The following is a 20,221-nucleotide window of genomic DNA, read 5'->3' as shown; positions in this document are numbered from 1 at the left end:
GCACCCAAATACTCTTATTTGGTGTCCTTCTTTCCTTTATCGTTTCACTGAGGTGACTCCTGACTGACCCGCTGAACGTTCTGCCCTGTTACTTTCACCTGTGCACGTTCTGTACTTCAGGGGACGGTGCGATTTAGGGTGGAGGACACTGCCCCACATCCTGTTAAACTTTACATTCTTCACTACTCCTCCAGTAGGAATTGTTCCCCATTTGTAATGTGTCTGTGTACAACAGTTGCAGGTTTTGTTCTGTCACCGTCTCTTGTACATGGATAGGTCACCCTTGCCTGGCTGTGTATCCTGTCCTAATCTTGGATTGTTGAATTTAGTTTTAAGATTATATTAATGATGCATTTTATATTTTATGCGCATTTCTATCTGCATGTTCTTTGATTATTATTCTTTTTTTAAATCAAACTGAGATGTTATGTGAAATGTTATGACTCAAACCTGGAACTGTTGTGTGTGTCTGTGTGTGTAATGTGTGTATAGACGGTATCGTAGATTAGATGGTATAATCGTCCTTCACCTGATCTGTGTACATTCATGTCAGCCCTTTTCAGAGTTACATAGCTGTCATTGACATTCTGTGCTTTTCTCTGTCTGTCCATCCCTTCTTTTCCCTCCCTCTCTCTTTCCATCCCTGTCCCTCCCTCCCTCCCTCCCTTCCTCCCTCCATCCTTACCCCATCCTCCATTAGAGCCTCCTCCCACCACCACCACCCTCCCCACCACCGCCGTGCCGGTCCCCGGGCACCCCTCCACCGGAGCGCTCCCCCATAAGCCCAGCCCCAAATCCGGCTCCCCGACGCTGGCCTCCCTGACGGACAGCAGCCTGGGCACCATCGTGGGCGGGGCGGTGGGCGGGGTGCTGTTTCTGGTGCTGCTGCTGGTGCTGGGCGGGGTGTGCTACATGCGCCAGCGCAGGACCTTCCGCGGGGACTACTACACCAAGCAGTACCTGGGGCCCAGCGACATGCAGAAGGAGTCCCAGCTGGACGTGCTGCAGCCCCACGAGCTCCAGGAGGTCTACGGGGAGGGCTCGGGGAAGGGCAGCCAGCAGGACCTGAAGCCCAAGCCCGGGGACGTCATCTACCCCGACTACCCCGCCGACCACAAGGACAGGGAGGAGTGGGGCGACAACGTGAAAAACAACCGACGGGCCCAGCGGGAGGAGGACTATTACCCTGACCACCACAGCCCCAACAACATCCACCCGAGGGGCCCGACTGTGCACAGCCCTACCCTTACCAACGGCTCCCCCTACCTGCCGGAGGACTGCTACGACAACGGCACCGACAGCGACTATGTGTCCCACCTGGACGGGTCGGTGATCTCGCGCAGAGAGTGGTACGTCTGATCGGGCGCTCCACGGCACGGAGGGGCCGTGGCGATGACTAAAGAAGAAAACAAAACTGCAAAATCGAGAAATGGATCACTACATGGGACCCGGCGAGAGAGACGCTTCAGAAACTAAAGCGAAAAAAGGAAATCTCTGGGCGAAAAAGGAAAACTCTTCTTCTTCAATCACTTTTTCAGTAAACTTTGAGGATAGTATTTAATGGATCAGACTCTCTTTAGCAGTACCTGCTCCTAGAGGCCTCCAGGTGAATGTATCTGAACACTTTCATGGCACTTGGATGAACAGTTCCTGCCTGGAGCCACTTACGCTGCCATTGTCTTTGTGCTTGATCTAGAAGCGTTTAAGACACCCTCCAGCCCAGGTTGTGGGCCGGGGGGCTTTGACCCCCACACCCCACCCCCAGTCTGTGTGTAACACCGGGATGTTTAAAAAAAATGTTGGTGTTCATCTAAGCATTGATTCCTAAGAGTTTGACTTGTATTTCACATTTTTAAAGGGGGGGGCGGGGGCGTTTTCTAGGTCGAATCCCTGCCGCACTCCTAAAAGCAACTCAAGAAGGTTGCCCTGTACGGGGGTCAGGTTTTGTTTGTTTCTCCTCAAAATGGACAGAGGAGGGAGAAGGGTATTGTTTTGCATATGGTGCAGCCAGCGCTCGGAGAGAACGCTGCTCCTGGCTGCTGATCAGCGGTCCGTGAGTGACGCTGCAAAACTCGGCCAGCTGGCCCCTCCCTCCCTCCCTCCCTCCCTCCCTACCGCTGGGCACTGCCTTTGCTTTGTTTGCATCAAATTACCTTCTCTGATCTGATTTGTGAGACCGGGTCGGGGGGCCGTGTTTATATGTCAGGGGACCTGTTCTAGGGAGGGGTGGACCGGTTCTCACGCCTGGAGGGAGCGGGTGAGAGAGCCCCTGCCCGAACCCGGACGGGTTCAGAGAAAGCGGTCTGCGCTAATAGCGCCGGGCTCTTGTTCCAGTCACGACGCAGTCGTCTTAGGCTGTCGAGAGGGGAATAAAGAGGATTCTGAGTGACGAAGCAAATTCTTCGCCTTAGTCACATTCTTTTTGGCAGGCCCCCCACAATCCAACAGTATTTTCAGTGTTATAGTATCGATAAACTATCACTGTGATTCACCAAGATGAGAGGCAGCGATTTAGACTGTGTGTCGGAGTGAATTATGCTCAAAACGCTGAGCTTAGTTTTTGATGATCCAGACAACCCTCGAAGCACTTGAAACAGGTAAACCAATTATGCTTCTAATCATTATTTTTACATCCTCAGTGTAAAATGGTGGATTAGGATGTTCTTTATGACAGTCTGGAAATTAATTCTAATGAATATCTCATTTGCAAGTATATCATTTTGATAGCAGTAAATACTGAGTGGATGCAGGCATTTAATTACTTTTGAGAGGAGATTCTTTCCCTTGGGTCCTGTGTTTATTTTGAGTATGATGCAGAAAGGGAATGGGATGACATCAGCAGTCTTTAGGAGAAAGGTACAGGCTGTCTGAGGTAGCATGCGCTACACTGTTAGCCTGCGCTTCCCTACAGCTTGCTTCTTCTGAAGATCGCCTGCTTCCCAGGAGTCCATGTTGTGATGCTATTGTCGCTGTTAGGTAGATGAGCTCACTTCAAAGTATTCGTGAAATGGCAAGAGATTCTGGAGATTTCTGTGCCAACAGTTCCTATTTTAGCTTGTTCGGTCTCTGGCACTCACAAACACACACACACACACACTCTTGGCAGCCAAGTACTGACTGTTTTAACTGCCTAGCAACAGGACTGATATTTTTTGAGACTGGTGCAAAAAATAAGTACATAAATGTTTATAAATAAAAACTTAAACATAAGCAGTTCTCACTAGTTGTGTGTAGATTGCACTTGTTGTTTCTCATTTTTGTCATTTTACGAGAAACAAGCTGCTTGGGTTTTGTAGCAGAAGGGTAACCTCACGCACCCTTTGGACTTCTCATTTCTAAAGCTGGAAGGAGTTTACGGTTAATTGAGAGTGGGGCGAGGAGCGCTTTGGGCTCCGGCGTTCAGGCAGGGGAGGGGTTAATTGGGGCTGTGGCTGATGCAGAAGGGGCTGGCGGTCAGCCAGACGTTTGAGCGTTTGTTGTGGGGTTTGTGGTAGGCACAGCATCCTTCCCCGTTATAATTTAGCTCTTTATTCTTCTTCTTTTTTTTTCTCCACCTCATCCCCGGCTGCCCTCCACTCCCATATCCCTCTGCCCAAAAGTTTAGACTCTGCGGACCCAGAATACACTTGTGACGCACCAAACGCACCAAGCACATCTGTTTCATAGGAGGCCCAACCACAGTGTGAGGGGCTGGCCCTTACCTTAAACTCTGTGACTCCCCTAACTTTTTCTTTTTTTGGGGGGTTTTTAAATCTTTTTTAAAAATGGGCTTGGCCCCAGCCACGTGCCAATCAGCCTTAGAAGTTTGCGAGCACATCAGCCGGAAACATCCAAATTCAGAACTGATTCAATAGGGACATGTTTAGAGCAGTGGTTCACAGACCTGGTCCTGGGGGCCCACTGTGTGTGCTGGTTCTGGTCAAAGCCAATCTCTAGATCAATTAAGGCTGCTGAAAATGTGTTTCGTTTCTGCCTTAATTGTGTGGGTAAACTTGTTTTAAAAGGATGCAGGTTTGGCTTGTTGCCATTAACTGTCAGTAAACTCCTTTCACTCTGCACAGACGGCTTAAGGTGTCTACAATCTCTGCAAATAGGACCCAGCTGATTTCATTTGTCAGTTTATAATTTAATTGATTAAAATGAAGTCTCTTTCACTTGGGATTATTTGCCATATAGGGCATACAGCACTGTAAATTTGGTCTGACCGATTGAAATTCCTGTATTGTGAATATGGGACATTTATTTTTTGGGGCATACTTAGCTATTTCTAGCAGAATGTGGCTTTAAGAGGGCACAGCATCCTTCCATAGGCTGTAAACATGTCCAATTAGCAGCTCATTACAATACAGAGCTTGTTATTGTGGTTGGAACAAAAACCAGCAAACACAGTGGGTCCCCAGGATTGGAGTTAAAAAACACACTGGTTTAAAGTATAGAATTTATAATTTGCCATGGGTGTTTTTTGGCCACATCACCCCTCACCCCCAGGAACGTCTCCCAGGTCTCCCACTGTGTCTGACATCCCTGTTGGCTCATCAGAGAGTGTGCGTGTGCGTGTGTGTGTGTGTGTGTGTGTGTGTGCGTGTGCCTGTTCGTGTTTCATGTGAAATGCGTGTGCATGTCCCAGTTGTGGATGCCCAGGCAGTCTGTTCTGTGTCAGCCCTCCTCTTGAGATGGGAGAACACTTGAGTGTCCAGGGCACAACGCTGGGAGCTCCTGAGGCTGGGAGCACGGAAACCTCCGGAAGCCTGCGTTTGGGGCAGCTGCTGCTTGAAGGATGATGTGAGGAAAACTACACAGTGGCCTGTGGGACGTACACACGAAGCTCAGATCTTTTTATGAGCTAAACAGCAGATTAAAGATCATCAGTAGGCTTTGTGGTAAGCATATTCCCTCAGTTTAGCACATCCTGCCCCTTGATCTTCATTTGGAGAAAAATAGTTTACGCTATGCTTATGCGTGTGTGCTTGTCTGAGATTGCTTTGGTTACAACGGTTTCCTTCTTTTATGTTCTTTTTTTATGCTTGGATTTTTCCTGGATTAAAAATATATATATATTTAAGCATTTGTGCCTTTTTACTTGTGGATTTGTGCGTGCAGGTTTGCGTGTGCGTATGCCTTCTAGCGTGCCTGTCTGCCTGTGTGTTTATGCTTGCGTGCGTGCGTGAGTGTGTTTCCAGTACTGTATGTAGCCATACGGGACAAGACAGCTTTATTAGTGGGACTGGGCTGTCAGTGGGCCCAGGTTCAAGATATTATTCTCTGCATTGGTCTTGGTCTGCATTGCATCATTTTTGTTGTTTTTAGTTCCAAAGCTAATACACATTTGCTGTAATTGTAATGGCAGGAAACGACCTCATATTTGGAACGGCACTTGGGAAAGGGGGAACATGCGAACGGGTTTCAGTTTTAATTGCATTCTGTGTGAAATGGCACGATCATTATATTTCTGCATTGCTGTTTTTTTTCCTTTTTTTTTTGTGCCAGTCGTAAAATCATTATGTCAGTGATTCAAAGTCGGTGCCTTTAAAGGGAGGAACGTTTTAACAAAGAACATTCTTTATGGCTGGAGAGATTTTGGAAGTTTGCTTTCCTCGAGAGTTAACTGTGCAGTCACGATATATGTAAATCATATTTATATCCAGTAGCATAGGGACCTTAATCCTTAATTTCTTAATTTCTTTCTGTAGCCTTTTGTCTTCTATTAGCTTGCGGATGTAGTGGACAAGGAGGCTGCTTAAGCCTTCTGACGCTCTTGCACGGACATTTGTAGCGCCAAAGTTACAAAGCACCTGAAGCAAAAATTTCACTGGAAATTGTACATGTACACAGGGGAACTGTGGAGTATGAGCATAGTCAGATTTTTTAAGTTAATATGTTTCTTTGTATATATGCTGGCGAGGGGGCGGGGGGAAGGGGGGTCTGTCAATCCTTATTTTCTTTTGTTCGAGGCCTGGTGAAATGCATTAAGGAACATTGAAAAGTACCCACGTCATGTTTATAAAAGGTGTTCCCCTGTCATGTTTCTTTTTTTATTGGGTTTGAGTTTATTTGATACCTTTGTTTATTTTGTACATAAGGAAAAGTTTGACCAGGGCAAACGGAACAAAAAAAGGAAAGTGATGAACTGTAGACAGTAACACATGTTTTCTTCTTGTTTTGACACATTTTGTTTGGAATAAAGCACCATTTTTTTCTGTGACCCGTACTTCCTGTTGTTCATTACTCAAAGTACTTTCTTCTCTCGCGACAGTTAGGAACCCGGAGCAGTGGATGGAGAACGGCCATAAAGTCATACTAAACGGGTATCTTCCAGAAGTAATCCAAGCACGTATTGAAGTGCAGTTTAAGTGAAGGTGGTCCGATTGTGGTATGTGGTGATTAGGTAGGTGTAGTTCGTTGATGAGATGTTAACACTATTGGTCTGTCTCGGTTAATAAAGCAAGGTTCTCTTGTGCGCACCTGCAAACGGGTTGCATCGGCCATCACCAATTCAATGACCTGTTTTCTGAACAAAGGGGGCCAGATTTTTACAGTGGTACCCATACCTACACCAGGACTTAACTAATATGAATTTAGTTTATCAGAAAGGAATCTGCATTTCAATAATGTGTGAATGTGTGAATAATAATGTGAAATCTGAATAGACAGCCATAGGAAAAGCTGTAACCTTATCCAGATATGATCGGGAGCAGGAAGCGATCACCGGTTGTGGCGGGGGGGAAATGCTGTGCTGATGGGAAATGAAGTCCAGAGGGGCCTCTGTAATCTGCGCCAAAAGACTTAACCTCCCTGTAGCACTGCTGCAAAATGTTTTCCTGCTACCTGCTGTTGGTATCACCCCAGATGCATCCATCATGACCGTAGGGCCCAGAGGGAGGGGGTGCTGGACCAGCTTCTCCGCAAGCTGTGTTTGGACACGGGGCCTGTGAACTGATGAACTCATGGAAAACCTCCGGTCATCAAAAATGCAGCAAAAGCTAATGTTCAGCTCTCCTGTCTGGGTTCCTTTCAGATAGTGTTCCTATCAGGTCAGATACATATTAGTTTCAGATTCAAATTCTTTTCTGAGCTTGATTGATCTTGCCTGGTGCCTTTGAGCCAACAAAGAGGACCAGAAGGTGGGATTTGCGCTTTTGAGAGTATTTCATAGATTCCAATACACAGCAGACAAGTTTCAGTAAATTTTGAAAATGATTTGAATCCAGAACAGTTACGTAATTCTGGTACTTATTGGCATGACTGGGAAGATGCACAGCAGGCAGTTATTTTCACTTATTTATGTCTGTACAGTTGTCTCGATGCTAGCAGTCAAAAGGATTTTCAGTATTAGATTTTTCCCCGATTTCCTTAACAGGAAGTTTAGCCAAGTGTCACTTACAGTACTGAACAGTCCCCTCTTCAGCAGTGCAGCCATTGCATCTGTTTGCCCAGGCTTGTTCTTGTCATGTTACTGGTACCATATAAACTGAAACGCTGATTAGCGGCATTTTATGGGGGCCGTTGTCATTGAGTTCCATACTAAAATTGTATGACGTTGTGACGATTATCTGTGCGAAGAATGAGTCATAACGAGCTAGAAGCGTGTCTAATCTATCAGGTATGTGTACTCAAGCACGTGTGTTTCTACACGCTCTTTTTTATTACAATATGAGCCATACTGTAACTTAACCCCTGCCCCCCGACTCCAACAAAAACTGACAGTACGACTTGAATCATAGACTCGTGCAATCATACATTTCCTTCACCCTGTGAATTGGCTGTACCGCAGGTTGTGAATTGCTGTAATTTTTCTTATGACCATAAGAGTCATTAAACGGGATTAACAGCCATCAGGTGCCTGTGAGGTGAAGCAGGGTTTATTCGCTGCTGTGGAGAGTGCAGTACTCTCTGTTCTCGAGGCAACCCCCCTACCCCACCCCCCCTCAAACTTCCCTCAGCCTTCTCTCAGCTTGTCCATAGTTTCATTTCCAATTTGATTTAGACTTTCGTCTACCAGTTTTCTTCAGTGTCCTTTTTTTCCCTGTGTGTGTGTGTGTGTGTGTGTATATTTCTGTGCGCTGTTGAGATCAAGGATTCAATCTCCAATCTCTTGCTTCCTCTTCACTCATTCGATTGTTCAGCACTCGCCCCCTCCCCCCTTTCTTCCAGCTCACCCAGTTGCAGTCAAATCTACCCGCTCATTTCCCCAGATGTTCCTGAAACTACCTGACTGTCCCCCCTCAGTGCCCGCCGTTGATGCTGTCCCCGTGGCAACAGCCTCGTCTGTGGTTGGCCCGACCATCTGACCAATGGCTGTGTTTTCTCCCGTCCTCGTGGTCGGGTGAGATCGTCTTGGCAAACAAGGTTAAATGGCCCGATAAGGAACAATGATAACGGAGAGCGGGGAGAAAAGGCATTGTGCTTACGTGACTCCCAGACGAGATGGGGTCGGTAATGGCCTGTTATTCCCGTCAGACCTGTGCGGAGGAGACACCAAATGTGTTTTTAACGCTGTGAACCGCTTACGGTGAGCTGCCATTTCCCCAAAGCGCGAGGGATAAACAGATAAATAACGACGTGAAACCTGATGCCATGGCGATGGTAATGAGTGAAAGTCACAGCGTGAGAAGACATAGTGCGCTGTTACACTGGGGTGAACCGGAACCATGGCGACCGGAATGACTCCATCACGGTGCCCACGAGGCGTTTCCCTCGAGCAGGTATCACGGCCTCAGCCCTTTGTCCCCGTCGCTCTGACCCTACACACCTGTGCTCATCAATTACGGCCCCCGGCGTCAGCCTGTCCCGCGCACTGCAGTCAGCACCTGCTCTATTAGCGTGTGCGAGGGCGGGGGGTGGGGCGAGGCGGGGCGACCGGACACCTGGGCGGACCTGTCACATCTGTCATGTGACTGATGCGAAGGTCGTTGACCACCCATGGGTTCCCCCCCCTCTCTCTCTTCACCTGGTCCGCCGTCCCAGCCTACCTCACCCGAAACACCTCACCTTGGGGCAGGATCTGACACCTCTGTACAGCATGGCTTTCGGCCCTACTATGGCCTTGGGCTTTGGCTTTTATCCTAACACAAATATGTCTTGTGCTCATAGACACTAACGTTTAATTCGTTTAATGTTCATATGAACTGGAATTATTTTCAAATTTGACCTTTCTTAGTAAATACAGGCAGTTCAGTGCTGTAACAATCTGTTGTATAAAAAAAACAAGTCATTCAAAACTATGCAATACCATTCCTTTCATCCCTGCCACCCCCTCCCTCCTCTCTCTCTCTCTCTGTTCTCTCTCATTCTCCCTGTATCTGAGTGATCCCTGGTTGTTTACCTGCATTCAGGCGAGGGTATTAGCAATATCTCTGTTATTGGGAAAGGTGACGGTCTGACCCCTCCAGCCCAGATTAGGGGAATGTGGAGAAACCGAATCCGGGATCGCTCCGAGTGCGTCGGGCAGAAAGAGCGCCGGTCTCGCCACGTTGTCATCACTTCAGTGTCCGTGACACTCTCCCAAATCCTCTCCGACTTCATCTCTCCCTCTCACATGACTCGGGTGACCCCGGCCTAATCCATCTCTGCGGAGACTGGCATGTTTTCGCAGGCCGCTGCGTAAACAACTCCCTGCGCGTGTGGGAGTGGCGCGGCCGCTGTCTGTTAAATGCCATTTGCTGGGAAAAATAACTATTATCGAGTTTCATGTTCCTGAAGTGCATCTACCGGGGAGAACTGCAAAGACATCATTGTAACAGGTAGGTCTTCTTCCGGTGAAGATATAAATGTCATATGTGTCGAGAAGAATTGACATGTCCAATAACATCATAGCCTTTGGAGCATATGTCAAATTGTATAGGTTATATTGTAGTCTTTGCATTCTATCTGATCAGGACGGGTAAAGTAGTTCTCAGACAATGTCAAAAGCCTGCATTGAGACTGGACACTTGAGTTGAATTACATGTTCACATTACACACCATGTAATAACCATACTGTTTGTGAAAACAAACTCCTTATCCTGTTGAGATACTCTTCAGGCGCATGGATGAGATCACAGTGTGGTGTCGAATCTGGACCATGCCAGAGCCAACTGTGGTCAGCAGCCCCACAGGGCAATAGACATTACTATCCCAGCAATCAAACCCCTCCCTTCTCTGGTTACACGAAGGCAGGGATTCTTATATCTGGCCCTCCAGGCCAGTACTGCTGCTTGTTTTCTTTCATACCATTTTGGATAAATCACTGGCCAATCAGGGGCATTAAACTGGCCTGGTGTCCAGTTTAAAGGGAACAAATTAAAGCCAGAACTACTACTTGTATTCGTGTATCCCTGTTCTAGTGTGAATGGGAAAGGGAGGGTTTTGATTGCTGGGCAAAGCAGCTCATTGCTCACTACCGCCCCCTCTGGCCGATCCAGGCACCTGCATAGCCTCCTGCACATTGAGCTGCACATTGAGCTGCGTCTTCATTACATTACATTACTGTGATTTAGCTGACACTTTTATCCAAAGCAACTTACAGTTTGTTTTGACTAAGTGGGGGACAATCCCCCATGGAGCAATGTGGGGTTAAGGGCCTTGCTTAAGGGCCCAACAGCTGTGCAGATCTTATTGTGGCTTGGACCACCAACCACCTGGGTCCCAGTCATGTACTGTAAGTTACCCACTAGACTACCGGCTGTCTTCCTCTGACTCTTGTCTGTGTTAACTGGACTTGGAAACTGAAGTATGATAAGAAGCAGCACAGTCATAGCGTGCTTCAGAGCCAGTCTACCCTCCCTAGAAATGATAACAGAGGCTGTCGCATTTGCGAGTAGCGGGAAAAGCATTAAAAAACCCTGAGTTCCTGGTCTCATTTCCAGACCGTAAGCTCAAACATTGCTTTGCTGATTTCCTTTGCTTTATACCCCCGTGGTTCTGAAGGCCTACAGTGCTCTCAGACATCTGCGGCCTGGAATGAAAGTGCTCATGAAGCGTTTAGCGAGACCGGTCTCCCTGCAGAGATGGACGTGCTGCCTCTATGGTGTTCGTTGTGGAGGTCACGTGACGTGTCTCTGAGAGTCTGAGAAGCTAAATATTTTACTGTCTGCAATGAGGCATGGTGGAGCTCAGGCTGTGGTTCTCTGGCTGCTCTCCTGATTTATGTATCCCTTCTGTACACCAGTCTTGTGTTTTTAAACATGTGATGGATGTTGTTCTTAAGCTGTTGAATTTGGTCCTAGCTGACCCCTAGGTCTTGGGTCTGTGCACTGCGCTGGGATGGCCTGTACTGTACCCGACCAAAGCCCCCCTTTCTCACCCCATAACACGCAGGACAGAGGTCAGCATTGCCTTTTCCACATGACTCCCCAGAATAAAAGAAATCAAACAATGGTTGGCCAATTAACACAGTCAGGGCAACAGGGAGTGAACATCAAAGCCGGCGGTTGACACGGCGATAAGGGCAGATTGTGTTAGCTCACAGGCTTGAGGTTATGAGATCTGAAAGGGGGAAGGCAGAATGTGGAGGGAGGGAGGAAGGGAGGGGGAGTGAGTGAGTGAGTGGCAGGAGAGTGTTATGGCGACCGCGTCGTCTCACAGAGACGGAGGTCGCCTTGGCTCTGAATGAAACTGAGAGTGCTGAAAGAGTGCCTTGCGGCACAGATGATACTACAGAGCGGTAAATCTTCCTGCTTTCCGCTGTCCGCCCTAAACCACAGTCCCCCACCTGCCCCACCCCCCGAGTGAGAGAGAGAGGCCTGTCCCGCGTATTAGCGCACGGGTCACTGCAGCAGCCCGCACCGTGGGAGCGGGAGCTGGGAGGGGCAGGGTGTGGGGGGAGAGGGGGCCCAACTCTCCCAACACTCCCAGTGCTCATCCGCTCTCTCTAATGGGCCGACCCAGTGAGCCCTGAACCCAGCCTGGGGAGGAGCGTTGGTGAGAGGCTCTGTGCTTTTATGCATTCAGCTATCCAGTTCGCATTTTCTATGAATTACATGTTTAGGTTGAAATCTTTATGAATACATTTTCAAAACCAATCAATAATTCTAGTCAGAATTTCTTTTTTGTAAGGTAGGCACTACCTTACAGGCACTACAGAGACTGGACCCATGGTGCACCCGTGTTTTAGGGGCTTGTGCATGAACTGGGTTTAAAATCAGCACCATAATACATTTTTGACAACCTTTCAAGAGCCTTTAGCTACAGACCTCTGTCCTCTGAGGGTAAGGCTACTGAAAAAATCTCAGGCTTTTGTAATGAGGCCACTAGAAAATCACTGTGTACAGAATCATGAGTTTGGGAAAATGCTTCACAAGGCCAAGGTGACAAAGAGCTCTTTGTCTTTTTTTTTTTTTTCTCCCGTGAGGCTGAAAGCAAAGAAGAAAAAAAAAAAAGCGACAGCAGGTTTTCACTGGCGCTGTCCATGTCCTCGGTTCTTTAGATTCACTTCGAACAGCTTTGCACAGATTTGTATCCACTCCCTGGCCTTCTAGATAAAGCTCTGCTCTTTTCTGATTGTGCTTCGATATGCACTGGTTTAAGAACTAGTTTTGTCTGTTTTTCTGTTTTATGTTTGTGGGGAGGTGGGGGTTGAGTCACATTTACCCGTTTCCAGAACTCCTGAGGTCGATGTTGGGTTCACTGAGATGCCTGTTGGGATGAGGTCAGAGGAGGACTGATGGAGCTGTCTGTGTCTTTGGTTCAGCACACCGGCAGTCCTGCGGAGCTGCTCACAGATGTGCTGGGCTGCACCGCAAAAGGAGCCGCTCCCTCTAATAACGTAATCCTGCCTCTCCCCCACCCCGTCGTACTGCGTGTCAATGTGCAACTGCTCAGTAGCCTCCTCAGTGGAATGGACTACCGCAGATCGCAGAACCGAGCCAACACTTCGGTGTTAATACGGATGAGGCTTTAAAGCTGCGCTCATGGATTTCGTTCTGATTTGGCCCTGTGGCACGCAAGGCTCTCAGAGCAGAATGGGTGGCCAGTCCCCTCAAAGGGACGGGACAGCCCCCACCCCCTTCCTGCACACCCACTGCCCACCCTCCCTATTGTTCCCCTGTAGCGGAGCAGATATAATCCCAGATTTAAATCCTGTCTAAACACTGCTGTGTCCCCAGGGAATATATACGGGGAAAAAACTCACAACACTCACAATGTCCGAGAGCACTGTGGAATCATGGGAAAGCTCCGTCCTCCTTACTGGCCGCTTATTGTTACTCAAATCTAAAACAATAAACACAGGAAATGACATTATGTGCTCTATATTAGTGGTTTAAGATTACTTCAATATAATACATTGGGAATTTGTTGGGAAATGTGTAAATGATAATGTGGGAGGAGCCTGTGCCCAAACACATTCAGATGTTGTTTAACATTCCTTAAATGGATACATTCATTACTTTTATGCTTGATTTTTTTTTTATGTTCTAATTTTCGATGCAAAATCATAACAGCATGCACTGGTTATACAGTATACTGCATGCATTGGTGAGGTGACTGTGCAAGAAGGCATTCTGCTCACCTTATTTGTTTTAATCTAACACTGAGGAAACTTCTGAAATGGTTTAGTAGAACATCAGCGTTTAATTTTACTTGATCTTATTTGCTGCTGTTGGAAACTGATTAAATTGATTCATGTCCTAACCCTCTTAATGTCTCTGTATTTGGCTGTGTGACAGTGGGGGATAGTTGCTCCAAAGTGGGTTATTCTGTAAATAGAAATAGTGTCAGTTATTATGAGGGAGGGAGGAATACTCAACCACCATGTTTCTGAGTGTGACTGCTGTGTTTTAAGGCCAGCCTAGGAACATCATGACTGTGCATTCTCATTCCTATGCATCTCATCTCCGTGTCTGGGACCTACCTGCATCTAACCGTGTTTCCTCAGGCTTGTGTTTAACTGTGTGTGAGGAGGTCTGAGGCGCCTAGAAGGTTTTTTCCTGACGAACTTGGCTGCACTGTCCACTTATTGAATGTTGTGTCTACAGGTGATGGTCGTTTGTTTGAAGGCAGTGGTGTTCTGGTTTCCCTGTGATGACCAAGTCACTCTATGGCAATGGTGACCAACCCTCTTTCTGGAGAGCTACTGTACTGTAGGTTTTCATTTCAACCCCAATGTAAAGTAAAACAAACAAAAAAGTAAAGTGTGACACAATGTGCCAGTGATGAGGAAGAAAATATTTCCAAATAGAAATGACCAGAAACAAGAAATGCCAAAGCGTTCTGCTGTTTTTCAGGTTGTCCCAAAATAACAATAATATGACAAATTTGAGTGAGAGAAAGCCAGAGGGAGAACCGGGCATGTGTCAGAACTCCATCTGTTACACCTTTCCCTCCCCCGTCTGTCTGTGGAGCTGCCCCCCAAACCTGGCTGCACAAAGTGCCCTCCCCCTCTCCTGAGTTCTGTTTGCTTCACCTGCCCCCTGGGGAGCGTCTCTCAAGGACGAGCCAGATTGGCAGCTGAGGTGGTCACGTGGTACACGGTGAGTCACATGATGCCCTTTTCTAAATGAATGCAATCTGCCGGACAGCAAATGTTAGGGAGGTGGTGATGTGGAAGTTAACGTAGGTGCTGCACAACCTCTCAGAGGGACAGAGCCCGGTGATGAGGCCACCGCGGCTCTCTCCTGTGCTGTCGAGACGGCATGGATTCAGTTGCGGTGTGGATTTGGCTGTGTCACTGGCCTCTGGACCGGTGCCCGAGAGAGGTGTGGGGCTGAATCCAAAGCGGGACGACTCGGAGATGTTGTTGTGTCAGCAAGGCAGGTGGTCATTGGCAACAAAAAACAGGGATATAGAGAAGGTGTCACATGGGGCAGGCCTGAAAAGCAATACTGGATATTGACTTGGATGGCAGATCTTTTGTTCACTCTGTTAGTACATTGCAATCTGTTCGTTCCTCTGTAATCGTGGTCCAAAATGCATGAGCAAATGTGTGTTGCGTAACCCAATTGTTTTGTTTCTGCTATGCGAATTCTTAGTAGAACCTCATACGGCATTAAACTCCACATTCAACTGTGCTAAACTGTGTCATCCAGCTGCCAAACGAAGAAAGTCAGACCGGGCCTCTTCTTTTCGTGTCTCTGTGAATGCTAGTCATCGTCTTCTCCTTAACACTTATAGCAGTTCAGCACTCCATAGTCAGTGTCCTTTCTCAGTTGGTTTTGAGAACAGCTCTTTGGCATGCTTGTTTATATCTGAACTGTTTATATCTATAATGGCAGAATGCCAGTCGCTGTGTTGCTCTCCACAGGTTCTTCTACAGTTTAAAGTTCTTCAAGTCTAAAGTTTTCTCTCCTCTCATCATCGCTCTACCAACTCTTTTGCGGTTTTGGCATTGCTTTATCCATAAATTTAGTTTTCATAGTTTCCCCACCCAACGCAACCCCCTCCGAACTTCCTTGGGAGCCAATTTGTCTCACTTCATAAGCATCTGCCTCTGTCCCCTCCCCTGTCCCCCCCTGATGACACGGGAGAAGTTGCTGAGCCCATTATGCCTGATGTTGCGTAACGCTTGTGTGTCAGAGCCTGTCCACTGTGAAGTGGCAGCACTTCTGCGTTTAATTAATCTTAATTAATTTATACTCGTCCTCAGCCTGGATTCCCTTACGTGCTAGATAACAAGCGTGCGATTTAATGAATCACGAGTCAATAACGGCGCAGTCGCACCCTGAGCCCTGTTACACAACACTGAAGCCTGTGACGGTAGGAGAAGGTGACTTAAAGCATAAATTATGCCAGGCCTAATGACTGCCATGCTGAAAGGAAAAGTGTGAGAGGCTGACAGAGAGGGAGAGAGGGAGAGAGGGAGAGAGGGAGAGAGGGAGAGAGCGAGAGAGAGGGAGAGAGGGAGAGAGGGAGAGAGAGAGCGAGAGAGCGAGAGAGAGAGAGAGAGAAGGAGGTTGTTAAGACCTTTATAGGCAAGCAGCGTGAGGTCCTAATTACGGAGATTTAGCGCTGGCTTGCTCTACGCTCACGCTGCGACGGTCAGGAGTTAGGGCCGGATTTTCCTGCCACTAAGTGGAAGGAGAATAATGGACTTTCCCAGAGGGCCAGCAGGTCTACTTCAGAGGCTGCCCACATCTTAAGGAAGACGCTGCCTACATCTTATGGAAGAAGCTTTTTAAAAAAAATCCAATAGGTGTGCTCCTGTATGCTGTTTAGTTTAAGCATGACATGATTTATGGTGGCAATGTTAACTTCATGAGAACTACACAGAAGCATGCCATGACATTGGCCATAACCATCCATAAGGGCATATTTCATAGCTTATATCAGATACTATAAAACTGTCATAATGTACATTACAATTATTGTTTTCAGTTATTTTGAATCTGTTTTGTATTCGCAGCAAACATTATGACATTGTTATGACCATTGTTGTAAGCTGTTATTGCTTCTTATGACAAGTCTTATGACATGCTTCTGGAAGCATTATGTATGTAGATATTATGCTGTGCAGTTCATGTAAAGGTTTACTGAGTTTTCCCTCTGTGCTGTTTAGTACATGTCTGCCCTGTTGTCTTGCAGACCTACCCCAGACAACTCCAACCTCATCTGCAGCTGTGGCAGGGGCAGTGATCGGAGCGGTCCTGGCCCTCTTCCTCATCACAGTCTTCATCATTGTCCTTCTGACTCCACGCAAGAGCCGACCACCTACCTACATGGACAAAGTGTGAGTATTGCCAGCAATATTTCTATCACAAACTGGACAGATAAAAAAAAACAACAGGCAAATAACAGCATTAAATATTAAGAATCAAGCTATTTTAAATCTAGCTTTCTAGTGAATCCACCAGGCTACATAAAACATGAGGGAAGATCTCAGAATAAGAGAGAAAGAGAGAGACCAAACAAGTGAGCTGTGACCACTCTGGCGTCTCCTCATCTCTATTTGGGCCAAGCGTTGAGTGAGGGGAGTGGCACCTCCAATGAACTGTTAGAAGAAGACCTTTCACTTCTCAAAGAGCACATACAGTATGATGTTGACAGAGACGAAGGGGAAATGGAATATTCTTTCGGCAAACAGTCGTTCTCCTGACTGCATCATATTTATCAATAACGATTATTGCTGACAGAGAGTTAAAGGCCTCTTCACAGTAAATCGATTAGCAGCCTCTCACAGCAATACTATATAGGGTGTGTGTGTGTGTGTGTGTGTGTGTGTGTGTGTGTGTGTGTGTGTGTGTGTGTGTGTGTGTGTGTGTGTGTGATGAATCCAGGTAGAAGAAAATGCCTTTAAACCATAGTCAAGGAAAATAAAAAATCCCTCGGCACAGCTGTAGGTGTCTGAAATGAAGAGGAAAAAATATAGCTTGTCTACTTTACAGCATTAGAACCTTCCATCAGTGCACAGAGATAAAACATGGAGCACGACAGCACACAGATCATGAACTTGCAAAAAAAATTCCAGTCTCGCAAGAATGCTTGTCAAAAAGTAAACCTGTTGCCAGGCAGCTAACCTCCACCCAAACTGGAGCAGCTAAGAGAGATCGAGGAACTTGCTATGACAGGTGAAACAGCCTCTTGACACCTCACTTGATAATGCAGTAATTATCTAAGGAGGATACGTCCTATTACAAGCACTAGTATTCTTACTTCTTCATCTTCCTCTACCTCTTCATCCGAACCTCTCTTAATCTGGCTCGCCCATTACATGTTTCTTTCCTCTCACTTGCCTTCTCCCATGGTTGGTAAGATCATTACCATTTTTAAGCACTGGATAGATTCTCTGAGGTCCTGTCCCCTCTATAAACCTTTAATAAATCTGTCTCTTAATTCCAATGTGTGCTGTTGATTAATTACTGCCAGGGAAGGTTCACAGCTTCCTGGAGTCTCCATCAAGCTAACTGGCTGACAAGATTCAGTATAGTCCCGTGTTATCCGGTGCTGGTTCACCATCCGAACGTTTTGTTTGATTCATAGCAAGACGCAGCGAGCAAGCAGCACAAAGAGGCTTTTCTCTTTGCCAGCAAGCCATTAGCACCTATGATTAGCAAACCAGATGGGGCTCCGATTAAAGAAAAAAAAAAAAAAAAGTGATGATAATAAAAAATAAACTATAGGCACATAAATTAAAGCGTAGGTTAATAAGCTTCGGCGAGTGACTGCAGCCGTCAGCAGGGCCGCGACAGAAGGACCCTGGTGGCTTCTGTACCGAGCGGCCGCTTGGCTCGGTTGCTGGATCACTGTCGGGTGTCCAGTCCGCTTGGCGGGTGTCCAGGCGGCTTTTGAGGAGCCACGGGGGCACACAGCTGTCACCCCTGACCGCACGCAGCTGTCGGCCGGCCTCGCCGGAGCGGAGCCAGCTTTCGAGCGCTCTGCCTGCGAGGGAGAAGGACCCGAGTCACTGTGTGTGGACGTGTTTATTTCTCGACTTGTTATTTCTTTGACTGCATTTGGTACGCCGGGGATATGGGTCTGTGCCTGGCTCAAGGAGTGACACAAGGTTGCAGTTTTTGATTAGAGTGTGTGAATCAAGACCAGAAACTTCTACATTTAAAAAAAAGGCCCCGGAGCATTTACATGAACCTGAGTAATGCCGGGTCGCGCTGGAAAGCAGCTGGGTGTGATTCAGATTATTTATTATTATCTCCATGGGGAAATTTCTGCAGTATGTCTACATTATAGTGTTTGTAATAACCGAGGAGTATCATATTGTCCTGGCAGATGGAGGGGCTGTTGTTGAGGACGATGATTGAATGCCTTCATTCCCGACGCGCACAACTCTGTCGTCCTACATTATTGGGTCTCTCTACATCCATTTGTGCCTGTGCCACTGCCCATTTCATTTCAGAGCTGAAAATCACAATCAATCAACAAATGCCTCCTCTCTGCATGATGGAAATAGCTTCCTTCATTCATCCTTCATCTGGCCCTTAAGAAGCAAAAAAGATTACATGAAATATTGACAGATGGGTTTGTATGGGATCAAGATGGCAGCTTTTTTCAGTTACTGTATTGGCTCGCTGTTGATTTTCTACACATCCGGGCAGGTATTTAAAGTTGTGGTTTAAGTGGAAGTGACTGAGGAAGATCAGGAGCCCAGCTGTCCACCAGAGGGCCCTGATGGGCGGGGCTGTGTGTGTGCCTCAACCCACCTCTACCTCCCGCTCCTCCGTTATCTCCAGAATGAATGAATGGCCCGTTTGTGTGTGTTAGCCTTGGTGTTGGCGATGTCACCTGGACTCTCGTAAGTTCTCTTATGAAACTCATCCGTGGCTGCGTGACCTTGAGGGCCGGTGAATTTGTCGTTTGGGTGGAGGGGGTTTTGGGTGGCAATAGAGGAACCAGGTAACCATGACAATGCGTTTTCATTTCTGTCCGCTTGCACAGTTTCAGAATGCAATAAGCGTGTCTGGCTGCCTGTCTGGATCCAGCCTATTCATTTTTATTGAGACAAAACTCCTCAGCCCTGCGATTATCACGGGTAAAATGTACCTTAAAATAGAACCCCAATGTTTCTCTTTTGTTCTTGTAGAAATGCTGAATGTCACTGAGGCAGTGTCTGGAAAAAGAGGACCTGCGACTCGAGATTGCAATGACACACGGAGCAGAGGTCACTCTAGTCGGGCTTACTTACTTACTTAGATCCTGGTGAGTTCAGAGTCTGGGTGCTGACTGTGCAGGACTCAGTGATCCCAATGAGATGGTGTTTTGGTGTGGCAGGGGTAAATGTTGGGTAGTGCAGAGGACCTGGTGTGTGATGGATTCCTGTGATGGTGGAGGCTAGGAGGAAGGTTCTGGCTTCCTTTCATTACCCAGTCATCACTTCCACGCGTACTGTACGCTGAGGGACTTCAGCTCAAGACTAGACACACATGTACACAAGTACATGCACACACGCACACGCATATGCACACACACGTACACATACACACACAGACACACACACACAGATTACACAGGCATGCACATAAGTCCACGCACGCACACACACGCACGCATACACATGCACATACACACACACACAACATGCACATACACACGCAAACACACACACACATAAACTGCAATGCACTCCTTTCCCTGTACTTTATGAAACCTCCTAGGCTCAGTCCCCTCCCCTTCATGACACAGTACATTTCAATATTTATGTGCTCAGGTGTGCATTACGTCAAGTCCAGAGGAATTACCCATTAATAATTCCGGATTTCTGCTAGGGCAGTACAGGTAAAGCACCTAGCTCAAGGGTACAGTGGAATGTCCCGGTTTGGCCTAAAACTGCACTCAGCACAGCTGCATTCTCCGGTCCGGG

At 47.1% G+C, this 20,221-nt stretch overlaps 1 protein-coding gene across 1 annotated transcript in view; it reads left to right on the top strand.

Moving 5' to 3' along the window:
* nectin3a (nectin cell adhesion molecule 3a) overlaps positions 1–6,202 on the top strand; it is a 58,475-nt gene extending 52,273 nt beyond the window's left edge. The window contains exon 6 of the mRNA XM_061217327.1: positions 701–6,202. Within this exon, the coding sequence (XP_061073311.1) occupies positions 701–1,359 (659 nt within the window). The 3' untranslated portion in view covers positions 1,360–6,202. The remainder of the gene's footprint in view (positions 1–700) is intronic.
* The last annotated feature ends 14,019 nt before the right edge of the window (positions 6,203–20,221 follow it).

The sequence above is a fragment of the Conger conger genome, chromosome 13 (assembly GCF_963514075.1).
Source record: "Conger conger chromosome 13, fConCon1.1, whole genome shotgun sequence".
Taxonomy (NCBI): Eukaryota; Metazoa; Chordata; class Actinopteri; order Anguilliformes; family Congridae; genus Conger; species Conger conger.
Note: the sequence above shows the minus strand (reverse complement) of the source record. Positions and strands in the feature narration are given on the sequence as shown.